We start from the raw sequence: 16024 nt of genomic DNA on the forward strand, positions 1-16024 counted from the left end.
CCGAATATCATTTTTTATGACAAGAGGAAGTAATCTTATTTTCTTATAGTTCAATGTCGAGAGTCGAGACGCTAAAAAGGTGAGAGAGTGTGTGTTATGAGAGACGTCAACAACAATGGCAGAATGAGATGACCATGTCCCAATGGGACGTTGGGGACCCTCGCATGCATTACAAGCACTTCGGTATCAGGGTGCATTTAATTGGTGTAATGGGGTAGTTGTATTACCGTCGCATACTATGGTTTCATATGACCCGTACGTTAGAGATTGGCCAGTACGTACTCCATCCATCCCAAAACAGACCGCTCTTTTACTTTTTACCTATAATATTTGACTATTCGTCTTATTAAAAAATTATAATTAATATTTTTGTTTTTATTAGATGATGAATCATAAATAGTACTTTACGTGTGACTATTTTTTTCCAATTTCTTAATTTTTCTTTAAATAAGATGGATGGTCAAACGCTGAACACGAAAATCGAAAGATTGGTTTGTTTTGGGATGGAGGGAGTAAGTTTATAGATAATGAAAATGTTTAACATCCTCATCCTCAATCATAAGGTACACAACCAATAAATTTTTAATGGAAATAGTATATTTAATTATTTGCAGTATTAGATGGAAATAGTATATTTAATTTGTGGACCAAGACGCTTGAAGTGTGCAGTGTGCTAGCGAGTAGTATTGGGAGGTACCATATTTTCCAATACAATATTACAACATTTTTGGTACACATGTATACTTTGATATTAAACTGCACATATTCTTCCCGTCTATCAAAGACAGGTTGGTTAGAAATCTATAATACAATATTTATTTGTTAGGTGCCTAATTTCCTTCCTAATGTGTAAACGGTGCTTATAGAGCATTAAACCTAATCCAACTCCTCACCCTCCCTCTTATTGCTTTTGGCATCACCTTCCAGGATATTGTTGATGTTATCTTCTACTCACATTATCTCCGTCCCCTCACACACCGTGCAACTTGACGAGGTGTTGTGGTGACCTGAAGAGGTGAAGCGGATATTGGAGTAAAAAAACTAGCCTATGTTCAGTGGCAGATTTACCGCTGGGCTAGGTGGGCTTCAACCTCCCTACCTGATCCGCGCCACTTAAGCACCTCTTAGCTCTCTAATAAAATTTCTGATATTACTAAAGAGAAGAAGATCTGGAATCAGACATCAACGTTCATGGGTCTTTAGTTCTTTTTTTTTTAACCCTTCATAATATTTTTTCTGGAACCGCCCCTGCCTATGTTGATGAAAGTGGTATAGGAGGAACAAGAGGTAAACATTCAGTGGTAACAAAATTGCACCGGTGACTTCCAGTGGTATTTTTTTATTTTTAAACTCCTGTTCTTTGATATCATAAAACCGATTTTCCGTAAAAAAAAATTGGTGAATGCCAATACATGTACACTACCACCGTGATCAAAAGCTGCTTAAGCTGCATTATTGATTACTGCCTAACAGCCTAACATATGATTGGTCGAGATCCCTTAAATGAAGAAAGAGAATTTGCTTTTATAAAGAGCTGATCGTCTTATCTTGAACTAGATACTGCTCATGATCCCTTTAGAATTGGTCACCCAGCAGGCTGAATATGAATTAGAACCTACCTAGCTTAAGTACTAACTAATAAACAGCCAGGAACAACGTGCCTATGCATGCATCAGCATCGAGTGATCAAAACACACCATGTGCATGGACATCCACAAGCAAGCTAGCATGCATTCCATTGGATCTCAATAATTCACTTTGCTTCATTGCATGGACAAGATCACAGGGCTGATCCCACGGCTTGGGCAGGGAAAGCGATGCATCCTAAGCTGATAAAATCACCACGCAATGAAATGCCCCGGGAACAAAGAAGCAAGAGAAATTATTTTGCTTTCAGGATTCACACGCAAGTGTAGTAGTATATGAATAGGGATTATACACTGCTGAAGCACCTGGCAAACTAAAAGTAATAATAAACCATTTCGTTATTGTTAGAAAATTAAATGCATAACCGAATTTGGTCTATTTTTCATAACAGTTATTATTTTGCCGTGTCCTCTTCTTCCCCCTCCTAAACCTATGGCTTTTGAATGGCCAACCTCTCTTAGAACACCGCCATCTTGGTTAACCCAATCACCTCCAAGGCATACTATTCCCTTCTCAACCCTACACATATGTGTAATGTTTAAGAGCAATTTTACAGTCCTTGAGTAGATATCAAGAGGTATCAAAATTTTACACTAAAATTTTGGTACCTCTTGGTATCTTCTCAAAGACTGTAAAATTGCTCAATGTTTAATTAAGGATCAATTTGATAAACTTGAAACAATCAACTCTATATTAGTGATCGATCAAAGCAGAAAATTTTAAACAAGATCATCTCTATTGCAAAGAAGAAATGTAGGAATAACTAAAGGAAGCTAAGCCTGTGATAAGCCAAACTAAGTGCTGCTGTTTGATACGGAGATCAACAAAAGATAAGAGAAGGCTACAGAACCCATGACACTAAGACATGTTGACAACAACCTTCAGGCAGGGTAGCTGATGGAGTGATGGAGAGACACATGCCGAACGAGAAAAAGCAGCCATTCTTCCATCCTGCACCGCCACAAGTGGTCCTTCTTACATTGTTCATAATGTCTCTATCGATCCCGTCGTGCGTCCATGGTCCAAAATTAAAGTTGTTGGCTTGATGATCACAAGCCTCGATACGGAATGAACTAGTAAGTTAGTAGAGTTACAAGTTTCTAATACTATCACCGAAAGCATATAGTACATATATGCAAGCTAGATAACCATATTCTTAGGCAGTACATGATGGAGAAAAAAATGCTTTTGTGTCCTCAGTAATAGTCACCTTGTCCTTTCTTTAGAGCATTTCAAAATGAGAAGAATAAAAGCATCTAAATATTTGACTAGACCTAACACATGTGGAGTTCACATGATTGTGGGCCTGGCTCATGGTTCTCAAGAGTAGTCCATTTAGCCTGGTCACCAACTTAACCTAGCTACTTTATCACGTTCAACTAGTATATATTTGCATTGCATACATTTCCAAATACATGCTCATTTCACAAAACAACAATCTAGCATGCAGTTACTCCCTCCGTTTTTAGTTTTTCTTTCTATTTTTAAAAAAATCAAACTTGCTTAAGTTTGGCCATGTTTATATAAAAATAGGGCAATATCTAAAACACTAAAATGGTTTTATTAAATTTAACATTAAATATATTTTGATAGTATGTTTGTTTTATATTACAAAAGTATTGGTACATTTTTTTTTCTATAAATATGATCAACATAGACAAGTTTAATTTTTAAAAAACAAAAAAAATTGTAATATCAGATAGACATGGAGAGGGTATGTAGCCGAATATGTCCGACTCCATCCATGTATCGGCCATCCTTTTGTGCCATTCTCGATCGACACTCTCGGAGAGATGAAAACCGATCTGACTGATGAATCCGATCGAAAACTGTTCCTCTCATCGACAGAACTACGTCATTCGTCAGATGTACCAGCAACCCACGGATCGTACCATGTCGATCTGCAGAGTCGACGCTCCACACAGTCAGGTCAGGTCACGGTCAGAAAATCCAAGTGACGATCGGGATCGATCGATCCAAACAGGCAAAACGATGGGCACGTACGAGTTACGACGATGAAGCTTCACATAACTCCTTTTATGGGGTCACAAAGGGCTTTATTCACGGTATTCTTATCTATCATTTTAGAAACTTATAATTTTTCTGTTTTACTGGACGAAATTTTAATGAATTAGATTTCTACTAACGCAACAGCTACCACTCAACCTCTCATTTTCCAGCTCGACGGATGATCAGTAGCTCGATCGTCGTGTGGATAGCTGATGATGGGCATCATAATATGCTATAAAAATACTCCCTCCGTTTCATAATGTAAGAAGTTTTAGTTATGCTTAGATTTATCTATTAACCAATGTATATTGTTTATATATATATATATATATATATATATATATATATATATAGATTCATTGATTTCTATATGAATTTAGGATAATAAAATATTACATTATGAAACGGAGGTAGTAGTTATTACACAATAAAAATAAACTAGTATGGTAGCCCGCATATATTACGCAGCTAGTAATATTTATCATTTATTTTTATCTTTTATCTTCCATTTATTTCTTTGTTAGTTAATAAAGAAATAGAGATAAAAATCAGGATGTCTTGGGTTGTATTTTTGGGGTTTCAGGTAGATCGATGTTTCTCCCTTTTATCTCTTTGATCTTTTTTTGCTTATTTTTTAATTAATCTTAGAATTTCTAGCCGTGAGAGATAGCGTGTAAACTCCTTTTATAATAGATGTTCTTATGTGTATTATTAGTATGGTCTCTATAATATTAATACTAAACTAGTCCATAGCCATATAAATCACCAATAAGAGTATAAAATATATTACTTTTTGGGTGAGAGTCATAGGGAGATTGAAAAAAAATAAAATACTACCAGTAAAATGTAAAACCTTATCCATAAACATCGTGGACGGTAGAATTTAACACAATTAATAGCATGTTGGGTCGCACTCATATAGACCATACGAGGGAGTATATATCCACATGAGAGGCAGGCCCTCTTTGCTTAGGAGAAAAGAATCACTAGCTAAGCTAGCTAGCTGCACCTACTCGATCGGCGAGCACCGAGCTAACGAGCTCTGTCCAATGCCGTCCTTCGTCGACGGCCCCACTCTCCGGTCGCTGCTCCGGCCGTCCACCAATGGCCGCCGTACGAAGACCGGGGACGGTGGTGGCGGAGGTGGTGGTGGTGGGATCTTCAAGATGTTCAAGCTCATGCCCATGCTGACATCGGGGTGCAAGATGGTGGCGCTGCTCGGCCGGCAGAACAGGGCGCTCCTCGCCGACCACGCCACGACGGTGACGCTGTTCGGGCACCGGCGCGGACGCGTGAGCCTGGCCATCCACGAGGACACGCGCGCGCCGCCGGTGTTCCTCATCGAGCTCCCCATGCTGACCAGCGCGCTGCACAAGGAGATCTCCTCCGGGGTGGTGAAGCTGGCGCTGGAGAGCGACACCCGCAGCGCGCGCCGCCGGCTCGTGGAGGAGTACGTCTGGGCCGTCTACTGCAACGGCCGCAAGGCCGGCTACGCCATCCGCCGGAAGGAGGCCTCCGACGACGAGCGCCACGTGCTGCGCCTGCTGCGCGGCGTCTCCATGGGCGCCGGCGTGCTGCCGGCCGCGCCCGAGAAGGAGGGCGGCGTCCCCGCGGGGCCCGACGGGGAGCTCACGTACGTGCGCGCCCGCGTCGAGCGCGTCGTCGGTTCCAAAGACTCCGAGGCGTTCTACATGATCAACCCCAGCGAGGGCGGCGTCGGCGGCGACGGCGCCGGCGATGGCAGCGCGCCGGAGCTGAGCATTTTCCTAGTAAGGATGAAATAATGATATCAAAGTTAGTATAGAGTACTTCACCTAAATCGATCGAAATACATATATACAGCTTTACCTTCTCTTTGTGAATACACTCTTGTGTGTGCAGACAGATTAAACTTAATGGTGGAAACAGAAAATATCCATAATTCAGTATTTCAGTTAGTAATTTGTATGTATCTCGATCTTCAGTTAGACAGTTAATTTTGTATGTCATGTGGTGATCGAATTGGGAGCATGTGCAGGTTATATATTGCACTAGAGTGATTAACTTTCTGAAATTTTCATATGCCCAATATTTTCCCCCTTTCAAGACTAAACTTTTAATAACATGATGAATTAATTCTTTCGTGTGTTATGGCTGTAATCGATATTTTCTGCAAAGATGCGAATAATAGCGTTAAGATGTGGATTGTGATGGAGCATGCACCGTACCATAATGGTTGCTCTTTAAGTGGTGCATGTGCAAGCTGGTAGGTACAGTGTTCATAATTTTGAAACAGTACGTCCCATCTCCATATTGATTGTCGATATAATTCGGACCTTTAAGGTACAAAAATTTCGTGGGAGAGGAAAATATTACGTGTGTATTCAATCTATAATTTGAATACTAATTTAACAGAGTCGCCAAATGCGATGACTGTGTCACAATTTGGTTAGATTGCATATTTAAGCTAGTTTACTACCATCCTGGAGGCACAAATTGAAAAAAAAAACACCCCATTAATACGTGACAAATGGATGGTATATTGTGATGCAAAATGCTTTTGAAAAAAGAGGCAAGATTTTTTTTCTTGTTATATTGATAGAGCAGATAGTTTGGGGATAGCTTATTTGATGGGAATGTATCATGTGCACACACAATGCACATCAACTAATAAATATCACAAAAAATTCCAAAAAAATATTTTTACATGTACTTTTAATAGTATTTCAACCATGCATAAATTTTTCATCTTCAAATTCATTAATCCCTCAAAGACTTTACTTTAAACATATTTATACATACTGATGCATAAACAAAAAAATTAATATGATTTCACTTTCTCAAACTACATTGCATTTGTCTCCATTTTTTAAAACTCCAATACACTTATCTTCCACTTTCTCAAACTTCAATACATAGTTTCTTAAATTAAACTATTTGGGCGACAAATTGAGAGAAGCAAATTAGAGTACCCGTGGAATGGATACAAGGGTTGATCGAGCACGGGACTCGAGGCCCCTACATGCTGATCACCATGGAGAATGTGGAAAAAGGGGTTCGAGGAAGAAGAAGTTCACCAATCCACTCACTGTTTGGTTCTTGGATCTATACCCGTTAAAAAATAATAGTTTTAAGGGGTGATTGAGTCAAACGACTTTTTTACAAACATAAAATAGTTTATAGATTAAACTTTTATATATTTATTCTTAGTGATTTAAAGATCTAAGGTTGGAAAATAAACTTCGGTAAAAAACTCTAAAAATCAATATTAAATTTAAAGGTGAAAATTCAAATTTTAACCCATAAAAGCGAAAAGATGGAGGTGTTTGAGTATAAATTTGTCGGAAATATACTCTGTGCAGAAAGTAGCTTGCGCCTGGTGGTGGCCATATGAGACGTGCTGGAAGAGCTAGCTATCAATAATCTGCAGCACCGGATAATCTACGGCAGAGTATGAATTGCAGATCCATGCATCTCCCAGTTTCCCTTGGACAGAGTTTGGTCCTGCAATAACTTGTTCGGTACATCCTTCAAGATGAGCGACCTACAGGGCAGTGTAGTCTAATACTGGGCCACCATGTATGATCTGGGTTCATCAGATTGTTCCAGCAGGAACTATTTTAGTGTTGGGTAGTTCAAAGTTCATAGATGTACATTGATGTTGAAACAGATGTAAAAAACTTCAAAGTTGCATATGCCAATTGCCACTTCAATCCAAAAGCTTGAGCTGATGATTAAAAAAAAATGATACACACGCCAAGAGATGATAAAAAAAATTCCTGATGATACGCTGTGTTTGGATGCTGCCATGCTGGCATGCAACACAATTTTTCCAGCTTGTTGTCGTACCCTCTTGTTCTTGTTGGGCGTCAAATTAGCTCATGACTCTGGAGGCTTGATGGTACAAATTTACCTCATTTTTGTGAGGATTTAGCTTCAATGATAATGAGCGGAATGCAGGATGACTGGACTGTCCACAGTAATTGGGCTAAATTCGGCCCAAGTTCTATCACCCAGCCCATACATGTTTATGGGCTAGGACCGAAATACAAGGCCTGGTTAGGACATACGGTCAAAGCCCAATATGCTATGGGCCTGACCACATCCGCTGATCCGCGCATGCTTGAGAATATTCGCTACACGCACCCAACTGCGGCACACCAAATCCATCCGCCGAATCCCCCAGCCCACTCTCGCCGGTCGTCCCCTCCGCTCCTCCTCGGCGATGGATCCGGCCGCCGCCGCGAGGGCGCAGGCGGAGCAGTGGATGCGGGTGGCAGAGAAGCTCCTGGTGGCGCGGGACCTCGAGGGCTGCAAGGAGTTCGTCTCCCAGGCGCTCGGCACCGACCCCCTCGTCCCGGGCGCCAACGACCTCCTCGCGGCCGCCGACGTCCTCCTCGCCGCCCAGCGCCGCCGCATCCCCAACGGTCAGCCCGATCCCTACGCTGTCCTCGGCCTCGATCCGGCCAACCCTGCCGCCCGCCGTCCGGACGCCATCCATGCCCAGTACAGCCGTCTCTTCTTCCTCCTCAATCGCTCCCACCCCGACCGCCCCTGCTCGCTCTCCTTCGCCGAGGCCGCCCGCCTCGTAGCCGATTCCTGTGCCTTCCTCTCCGATCCCATCCTTAAATCCGCCCTTGACGCCGAACTCGACGCCGCTGCCGCTGCCGCTGCCGCTGCCGCCGCGGCCGCCGCTGCAGCGGCCGCAGCTCGCGCGTACCATCCCCCGGCTCCAATGCAACAGCCGCGGCAGCCTCCCCCACAGCCAACTCCACCAAAACCTGCTCCCCAGCCAACTCCACCGAGGGCCGCTCCTCAGTCAACTCCACCGTGGGCGACTCCCCAATCAACTCCACCAAGGGCGGCTCCCCAATCAGTTCCACCGAGAGCAGCGCCTGCCCCTCAATCAACTCCACCGCCGCGGGTGGCTCCGCAGCCACCCGCCGCTGCAGCCGCCCCGCCGGTTGAGCCTGTCGCGCCACCTTCGCCTACATTTTGGACGGTGTGCATGAGCTGCTGCCACATTCACCAGTACGACCGCCTCTATGAGGCGCGAAAGGTGATGTGCCCTAGCTGCCGCCAGCCATTTGTAGCCGAGGAAATGGCCGAGCCGCCACCCATTGTTCCGGGTACTGACATGTACTACTGCACCTGGGGGTTCTTCCCTGTCGGGTTCCCTGGCTGTCCTGGCTTCGAGAAACTGATGAACTCGCAGCAGCAAGGAACTGATCAGCTGAATACACCATGGCATGGAACCACTGGTGGTGTGGAAGGTGATGCTGCAGTTGGTGCTGCGAATGGGGCGCCGGTTAGAGCTGCAGTGGAGGTGCAATATGCACCGAAACCAGCAAAACCTGTGAGAGTAAAGGTGGGGGCAAAGAAGCGTGGTCGTCCAAAAGGCAGTAAGAATAAGAAGAATTTGTGAATGATACCAATGAAGGTGATTGGTATGATTATTGACCAGATGGGTTTGTTGGGCTATTCGTTTGATCCTGCTGTCATTGTAATCCACTGAAGCATTTATCTGTAGGTTGAATGCTCGTTTGTAGCTGACAGGATCCTACATTGAGAAGCATTGCAATGGTGATAGAAACTTAGTTTTTCAGGCAGTATTTTGCTCAGATGCTGGGTTGTATTACATCGCTGTTGTTATGCTTTAGATGTTAGCAGTTACCTGCTGTATGTTATCTAATTTCGTTGACTTCCTTTGAGCTAGCTGAGCTGATATAAGATTATTGGGATAGCGATTTAGTACCATGCATTGTACATTTTTAAATTTGATGCTACTATAAGTTCTTCTCTAGGTACACTAGGTAGGATTGCAAACTTGCAGCAATGAATCAGAGTTCATTTTCCCAGCCAATTCTGCTCATGCTGATATTCAAGCACCAGAATATTTCTCTTTGATGTCCTAATTATTCCATCATGCAATGAATACTTGTATACTTGTTTCCTTTAAACCTAGGCATTACATCCCTACTTTTTTCTTTCTTGGGCTGAATTATTGACCACCTGTTCCATCCCTACTTTTCTCATTTTTCTGCTGAATTACTGCTGTTTATTTAGTTGACGTGATCCCTATGTGCATATCAGGTACCTGCCATAGAGGGCAACAAGCATGTACCTGTTGATGATTCATCGGTACAGCTTGGTAGCAACTGTGTTTGCATGCTTGCGGCAGCATTTGCTATTTTTATATTGCCTGCGTCCTTCATTGGGCTAATTACTCGCATGTCTAGCTATGACTCGTAAATCTGATTCTATTGGAAGTCCACCGGCGCATTCAGTTCTTTACTGAGCAGTACGCGAGATTAAGAGCGTTGTGATGTTTCTATGTTCATGATAGCAATAATGGAGAACAGAAAAGAAAACACATGATTTTTTTCAGGGAATGCGCAGAAGGATTGCGCATCGTTTTTTCATCTTTTCACTTTTGCTTATGCTTATGAGTCAAAATTTAAATTTTCAACTTTAAATTTCGAGTTGCTTTTGGGGGACAGGGTTATCATAGTTTACTTTTTAGTCTTTTAGATCGCTAAAAATACGTATATACAAGTTTTATTTATAAAATATTGTTTGCAAATATACGGCTTGTTTTTTTCCTAAAAAAACCCAAACAATCACCCTGTCAACAAATACCCATGGTAAATCATAGACTTAGGTCCTATTTAAAAAGCCTGAGGTTTTAATCGTGAGAAGCCCATAGGAGCTAGATAGAGCTATGACACCAGTAGGAGCTAGGGATGGCAGTGGGGCCTCGAACCTCGATCTCCAACTGGTAAAAAGTCTATTAGGATATAAGAGTAGGTTGAGATCAGTATACATGGGGCTAATATCGGCTTAAAGTTTCCCTGTAGGGTAAGGCAGGGGCGGGGACGTTCCCCAGCCCCAGTTCTCGTATACCCGTGGATATCCGCATTCACTGTGCATATATACATATCCCTCAGCAGCTAGCCCAATAGAAATACCAACCCATTAGGCCCAACTAGCATCCATATATAAGAAGAGAAGCAAATAAAAACCCTAGCAGCACCACTCGCTCATCCGCCCATGAAGTTCATAACCAGACCATCGTCTTCGTTGTACTCTTTTAAGTTTGCCTTCTCTCTTTCTCATATTCTCTCTTTTTCTTCAATCCATCCTCGCCGAACGACCGAACCACGGAAGGCGCGAGACCGCTAGGGCATTAGCCGCCGTCTGTGCTACTAACGGGCGGTGCCATCCTTGGCATGCAAGCCCCTCACCGCGCTGCCGCTTCGCGGCGAGGTCGCCATTGTCATACAGCTCGTAGTCATCGCACAGCTCATCGTGCTGCCGCTTCGACGAGGTCGTCGTCGTCGCTAGCTCGTCGTTGTCAAGTATGGGCACTCGTCGGGTAACCCGTACCCTTGTGAGGATGCGACAGAGAGAAATCCTTGCACGTTTGTGCAAATAGGGATAAGAATATTTCACTGCTATGGTTACGGGGACAGGATGGTAGAACCTAACAGTCGACGACGCAACCCTATTAATGTAGCAACAGCTGGACCCCCGACCCCCCCGCAAGGCTGCGCTTCTTGGTGACCGGGTTGATCAGCTGCGACCGGCTCCGTGGAATAATGCTGGAATTGAAGTGATACGGTGTCCTAAGAAAAGCACTTTGGTTACACCACTGGAAAAAATAAATTGAAAGAAAGTTTCCAAGAGGTCTAGCACCTTAAAAATCAGGTCATAGAAATTCAACCCTACTGAATATTTCCCTGTATTCTGCTATAAAACGAAGAGCTCAATAGGAAACATTTTCTTAGGCAATTGAGTTCTCCAATCCTCACGTCAAAAGAGCCAAATCCCCTCATCTCTGTAACGGTTTCAACCAGTCAAGGCAGACTTATCTTGCTACTAACCATTACTCAACTGCTGGAACTCGAAGCAGAGTTATTTACAAAAACAGCGTGCCGGGGCTGCGGTTTTACAGGATGCAACTCCCCCTGAGAGTATCCATCAATTGCTCAGGACGGCATTGAAGGCCGTGGCAGGATTGCAGGAATACAGGTACATACGCCCTGTTTGCTGCCTGCATCGCTCGCCAGTCGCCACTTGAGCCCTCGACAGCTCCTGATGCCCTGGATCTAAAAGGGATTGAGGACCAGAGTGCCAGACTCCCTAGTGCTGGAACGGAGAAAGAAACGATGCCACGCCACAGAACTGCAGCAACACGGTACTCCAGAAAAACCAGCTCACCTTAGAACTTGTGTAGTTCGCAAAAACTTTTGGGTTAGGTGTCACATCAATATTAAAAGATTATTTCATCAACTAATTATATAGAGTATTAAGAAACCACGAGACGAATTTTTTAAGTCTAATTAATCTGTTATTAGCACATATGTAGTTATGGCTAATCATAACCTAATTAGGCTTAAAAGATTTCTGTCGCAAATTCCTTCCAAACTATGCAATTAGTTATTTTTAACTATATTTAATACTCTATATATATGTACAAAGATTCGATATGATATGTGAGCACGGAAATTTTTAGGAACTAAGGCCTTGTTTAGTTTGCAAAAAAAAAATTTACAAAAACATCACATCAAAACTTTAAACACACATTTAAAGTATTAAACATAGTCTAATTATAAAACAAATTTCAGATTTCGCCAGCAAACCACGAGACGAATCTTTTGAGTCTAATTAATCCATCATTAACATATGGTGGTTACTGTAGCACTTATGGCTAATCACGTCCTAATTATGCTCAAAATATTCGTACTGTTTCCTCCATAACTGTGAATTAGTTTTAATGTTTATATATATTTAATGCTTTATTTAGATATCTAAAAATTCAATGTGATGTTTTTAAAAAAAGTTTTTGAGAACTAAATGTATCCTAAACGGGGCCTTAGTACACGAACTGCCAGTGCTCGTTAGTGTTTTGTACTAGATCTAGTATGACTTTTAGTATGAATCTAATAATCTATGATGGATGCTACTGGCGATTTCAAATTACAACCCTGTCTGATCATTAACCGGCATGTACTCGTCGCAGCCTTTTCGCCCTTGTTTTTCCCTTGCTGCTTGTTGCTTTGTAACCTAGCTAGAGGCGAGTGGCCATTGTTACAGGAAAGTATTTTAAACCCTCGAGTGAATATCCTCTCATCTAATACATGTTATTTAAATAGTTATCAAAAAAATTTAAAAAATTTGTAAAGATATATTAATATAAGATATATCACTACACAAACATGCAAGTTTAAATATGACTTTTATAATCCATAATAAAAATAACAAATTGAACTATAAATAATATATGTATACTCACAATCATATTTATTATTTTTGTTATGAATTGTAGGAATCATATTTGAACTTGCGTGTTTGTGTAGTGATATATCTTATATTAATCTATCTTTATATTTTTTTAAAAAAATTTATAACTATTTAAATAGTATGTAATAGTATGCAGGAAACATCCCTCGAGGATTTAAAATCCACTTACTGTCATTACATAGAGCAAGTATACAGGGTAAGCAAGCGCGCCGGCGTTATGTTCGCCGACACTTTTTCACTGCGCCCGTCCGACAATTTACGTGCGAAAAAATGCAGTGGATATCCACCGGTCCATCAGCCGAGATAGAGCCCGCAGCTCCCTTCTCCCCTCTCCCCGGCAGAAACTGCGACGTTTGGTCGCTCCTGGTGATTGGTGAATGGCCGCTTAAAGTCAAGGACCACATGGGTGTTTTCTACGGCCCTAGACCGACCGCGACGCAGGTCGGAGCGTCAATGCGAGAGCCTACTCAATAAAGCTGTGTCTGTGTGTCACCGGCGGCGCGCGTCGGCGAGCCCCGACGTGCCCCGCTACTTAGCACAGTGAAGCCGTACGTACATGGCCACCACGTCTCGATCGGCTTCCCGCCTATGTATTGTCTCTTCAAACCGATCGAGCTTGGGATAGAGGGCATAACAATACGCTTTTTTTTCTGTGGGATACTGGGATGGTGCCTGTATGGAGCGGCAAAGCCGGGGTGGACGGCGAGTGCGCGGCGGCGGCGGCAGCAGCGCGGGGTGAGGCGAGTAGGAGCCACAGCGAGGCGGAACGGAAGCGGCGGGAGCGCATCAACGCCCACCTCGACACGCTGCGAGGCCTCGTCCCCTCGTCGTCCCGAGTGCGTCAGCTAGCTTAGTCGATTCTATATACTCTCATCATCTCATGCATGCATGTCACACCGCCGCACAAGCCCGTGTTGATTTGCTGCTGCGTGGGCGTACGTGGTTGCACTTTGCAGATGGACAAGGCGGCGTTGCTCGGGGAGGTGGTGCGGTACGTGCGGGATCTACGGAGCGAGTCGGGCCGCGCGGCCGCCGGCGCGGTTGTTCCGGGGGAAGTCGACGAGGTCATCGTAGAGGAGGAGGAGGAGCAAGGGAGCAGGCGCAGCTGTGACGCCGGAGAGAAGGCGAAGCGCGTCCAGGCGCGGATGTGTTGTGACGACCGCCCGGGGCTCATGACGGAGCTGGGCAACGCGGTGCGGTCCGTCGGCACGAGGGCGGTTCGCGCGGACATCGCCACCGTCGGCGGGAGGATCCGAAGCGTCCTGGAGCTCGACGTCACGCAGACGGCGGCGGGCGGGGACAACGTGGCGTCCCTGCCGGCGCTGCAGGCCGCGCTTCGCGCCGTGATCATCAGCCGGGAGGAGCTGCTTGCCATGGAGGGCTACAAGCGGCGGCGCTTTTCGTCGCATTTCTGTAAGGAGACTTAGGGTTGGTTCCGGAAACTCTTTTAAACCCTAGGGTCATATCCTTTATTTTTCAGCGTATCATCTAGATGGTTATAAAAAAATTAAAAAAATGACAGATAAATTAATGTTTGATATATCATTATACAAACATGCAATATTAAATTTAACTTGTACAAGTAAAAGAGTTAAATATAACTATGGATATACGTACAATAATCAGAGTTTAATTTGTTTTTTTGTTAGAACTGCTAGAGATCGACTTTGGATTTACATATTTGTAGAGTCACTACCACAAAACGCTTTATTTCATCAGGGATATCAGTATCAATTATTTTGATCCCTATACTAATGAAGCCTCTACCGCCTCTGAGTATACGCATTTCCTCCATGGTAAATAACTCGCAAGGATAACTACTCATCGGTGTTGGTTCATATTTTAAAAGCAACATTGATATACATATCATCGTTGGTTTTTAATATGAACTAGCACTGATATATATATGGAGGCGAGTCAACTCAGTCAATGAAACTGTTTTACTAACGTTATCTCCATCTCTTATCTCTTTCTTCCCTCTAACAGACTCTCTCTCTCCCTCTCCTAATTTATTTTCTCTCCCAACAGAAGTCGCATACAATTGTCATGGGTGAGTGGCAGCTGGCGGCGAGCGAGTGGCAACCAAGTGGACGAAGGCGGTGAAGACAACAACAACAATGGCATCTACGCTCTTGGCCTACAACAAGAGGCAAGTATTAACAACTGATGAGGTGGATCCTTAGCCTCGCAAGCGGCAGCAGCCACATCCTCGGCCTCCAACATGTAGCGAGCAAAAGCAACAATGACAACGTGAGCTATTGATCTATGTATGTGTTGTTGATCTGTTACTGTGAGTTAGGTTTGTCAACCAACTCAATGAATCTTGAATTTGTTGATCTATATGTGACATGAAATTCTTGATGTGTTCTTGATTTGATCTTGGATGTGATTGAGTTATTATTGCAAGATGAATGTCTTGATATGTTTTTGATTTGATCTTTAATGTGGTTGCGGTTCCTGGGGTAGCGGGAGGGTTGAGCTCGATGTATCAGGTCAATTCAAGATGATGTATCGTGTCGACTGCTTTTTTTACTCTAGTAATCTCATCAGCGTCGGGTCTCATATGGCATCGATGGATTACACTCATAATTGCGAAGAATATATATAGCTTTTATTCTATACCCAACACTTATTCCCTCTGACATTATTTTAGGTTAGTGGGTGATATATCACATATTATTCTATCTTGTCATTTTTATCATTTTTTCATAACTATTTCAATGACATGAAAGGACGAGTGGACATCCTCTTAAGTGTTTAGAATCCATATCCATTATTTGGTACACTTTCAATATAGTTATACACTTTTTGCTACCAAATATTATCACGTGGAGTTAATAATATACTCATAACACTTGAATAAGGCTTAACGCAAAAGAGTTAGACGAGATTAAAGTGTGACGAGTCATAGCTATGGCGGTGAACTAGATACTCGATCGTCTTTCAAAATATGTCCTTACCTACTAACATTTTGAGTGGCAAAGATTGGCAGCTAACCAAAGTTTGGCCCTTGGGAGTGATCTGACAAGAGAAAATAGTACAGGAGGAACACACATCGTGGAAATTGTTTGCATTAGATTGAACC

General features: G+C 43.1%; 3 protein-coding genes across 3 annotated transcripts; all 3 read left to right on the forward strand.

Moving 5' to 3' along the window:
- The first annotated feature begins 4639 nt into the window (after positions 1–4639).
- On the forward strand, positions 4640–5584 carry LOC102711097 (protein MIZU-KUSSEI 1). The gene has a single exon (XM_040527686.1). The coding sequence runs from the start codon at positions 4707–4709 to the stop codon at positions 5439–5441; it is 735 nt and encodes a 244-aa protein (XP_040383620.1). The 5' UTR covers positions 4640–4706; the 3' UTR covers positions 5442–5584.
- A 2198-nt stretch (positions 5585–7782) lies between these two features.
- On the forward strand, positions 7783–9495 carry LOC102711376 (translation initiation factor IF-2-like). The gene has a single exon (XM_040527508.1). It carries the CDS (start codon positions 7862–7864, stop codon positions 9059–9061), a length of 1200 nt encoding a protein of 399 aa, XP_040383442.1. The 5' UTR covers positions 7783–7861; the 3' UTR covers positions 9062–9495.
- Positions 9496–13604: 4109 nt separating this feature from the next.
- LOC102711646 (transcription factor bHLH30-like) lies at positions 13605–14366 on the forward strand. The gene is made up of 2 exons (XM_006661262.1): positions 13605–13775; positions 13896–14366. Exons 1-2 carry the CDS (start codon positions 13605–13607, stop codon positions 14364–14366), a joined length of 642 nt encoding a protein of 213 aa, XP_006661325.1.
- Positions 14367–16024: the final 1658 nt, after the last annotated feature.

This window comes from Oryza brachyantha, chromosome 9 (genome assembly GCF_000231095.2).
Source record: "Oryza brachyantha chromosome 9, ObraRS2, whole genome shotgun sequence".
Taxonomy (NCBI): domain Eukaryota; kingdom Viridiplantae; phylum Streptophyta; class Magnoliopsida; order Poales; family Poaceae; genus Oryza; species Oryza brachyantha.

Excerpts from the sequence above, each read along its gene's own strand:
- LOC102711646 (XM_006661262.1), top strand. The coding sequence starts at position 13,605 with ATGGTGCCTGTATGGAGCGGCAAAGCCGGGGTGGACGGCGAGTGCGCG. Across the intron at positions 13,776-13,895 it reads TCGTCCCCTCGTCGTCCCGA|ATGGACAAGGCGGCGTTGCT; the intron begins GTGCGTCAGCTA and ends TGCACTTTGCAG.
- LOC102711376 (XM_040527508.1), top strand. The coding sequence starts at position 7,862 with ATGGATCCGGCCGCCGCCGCGAGGGCGCAGGCGGAGCAGTGGATGCGG.
- LOC102711097 (XM_040527686.1), top strand. The coding sequence starts at position 4,707 with ATGCCGTCCTTCGTCGACGGCCCCACTCTCCGGTCGCTGCTCCGGCCG.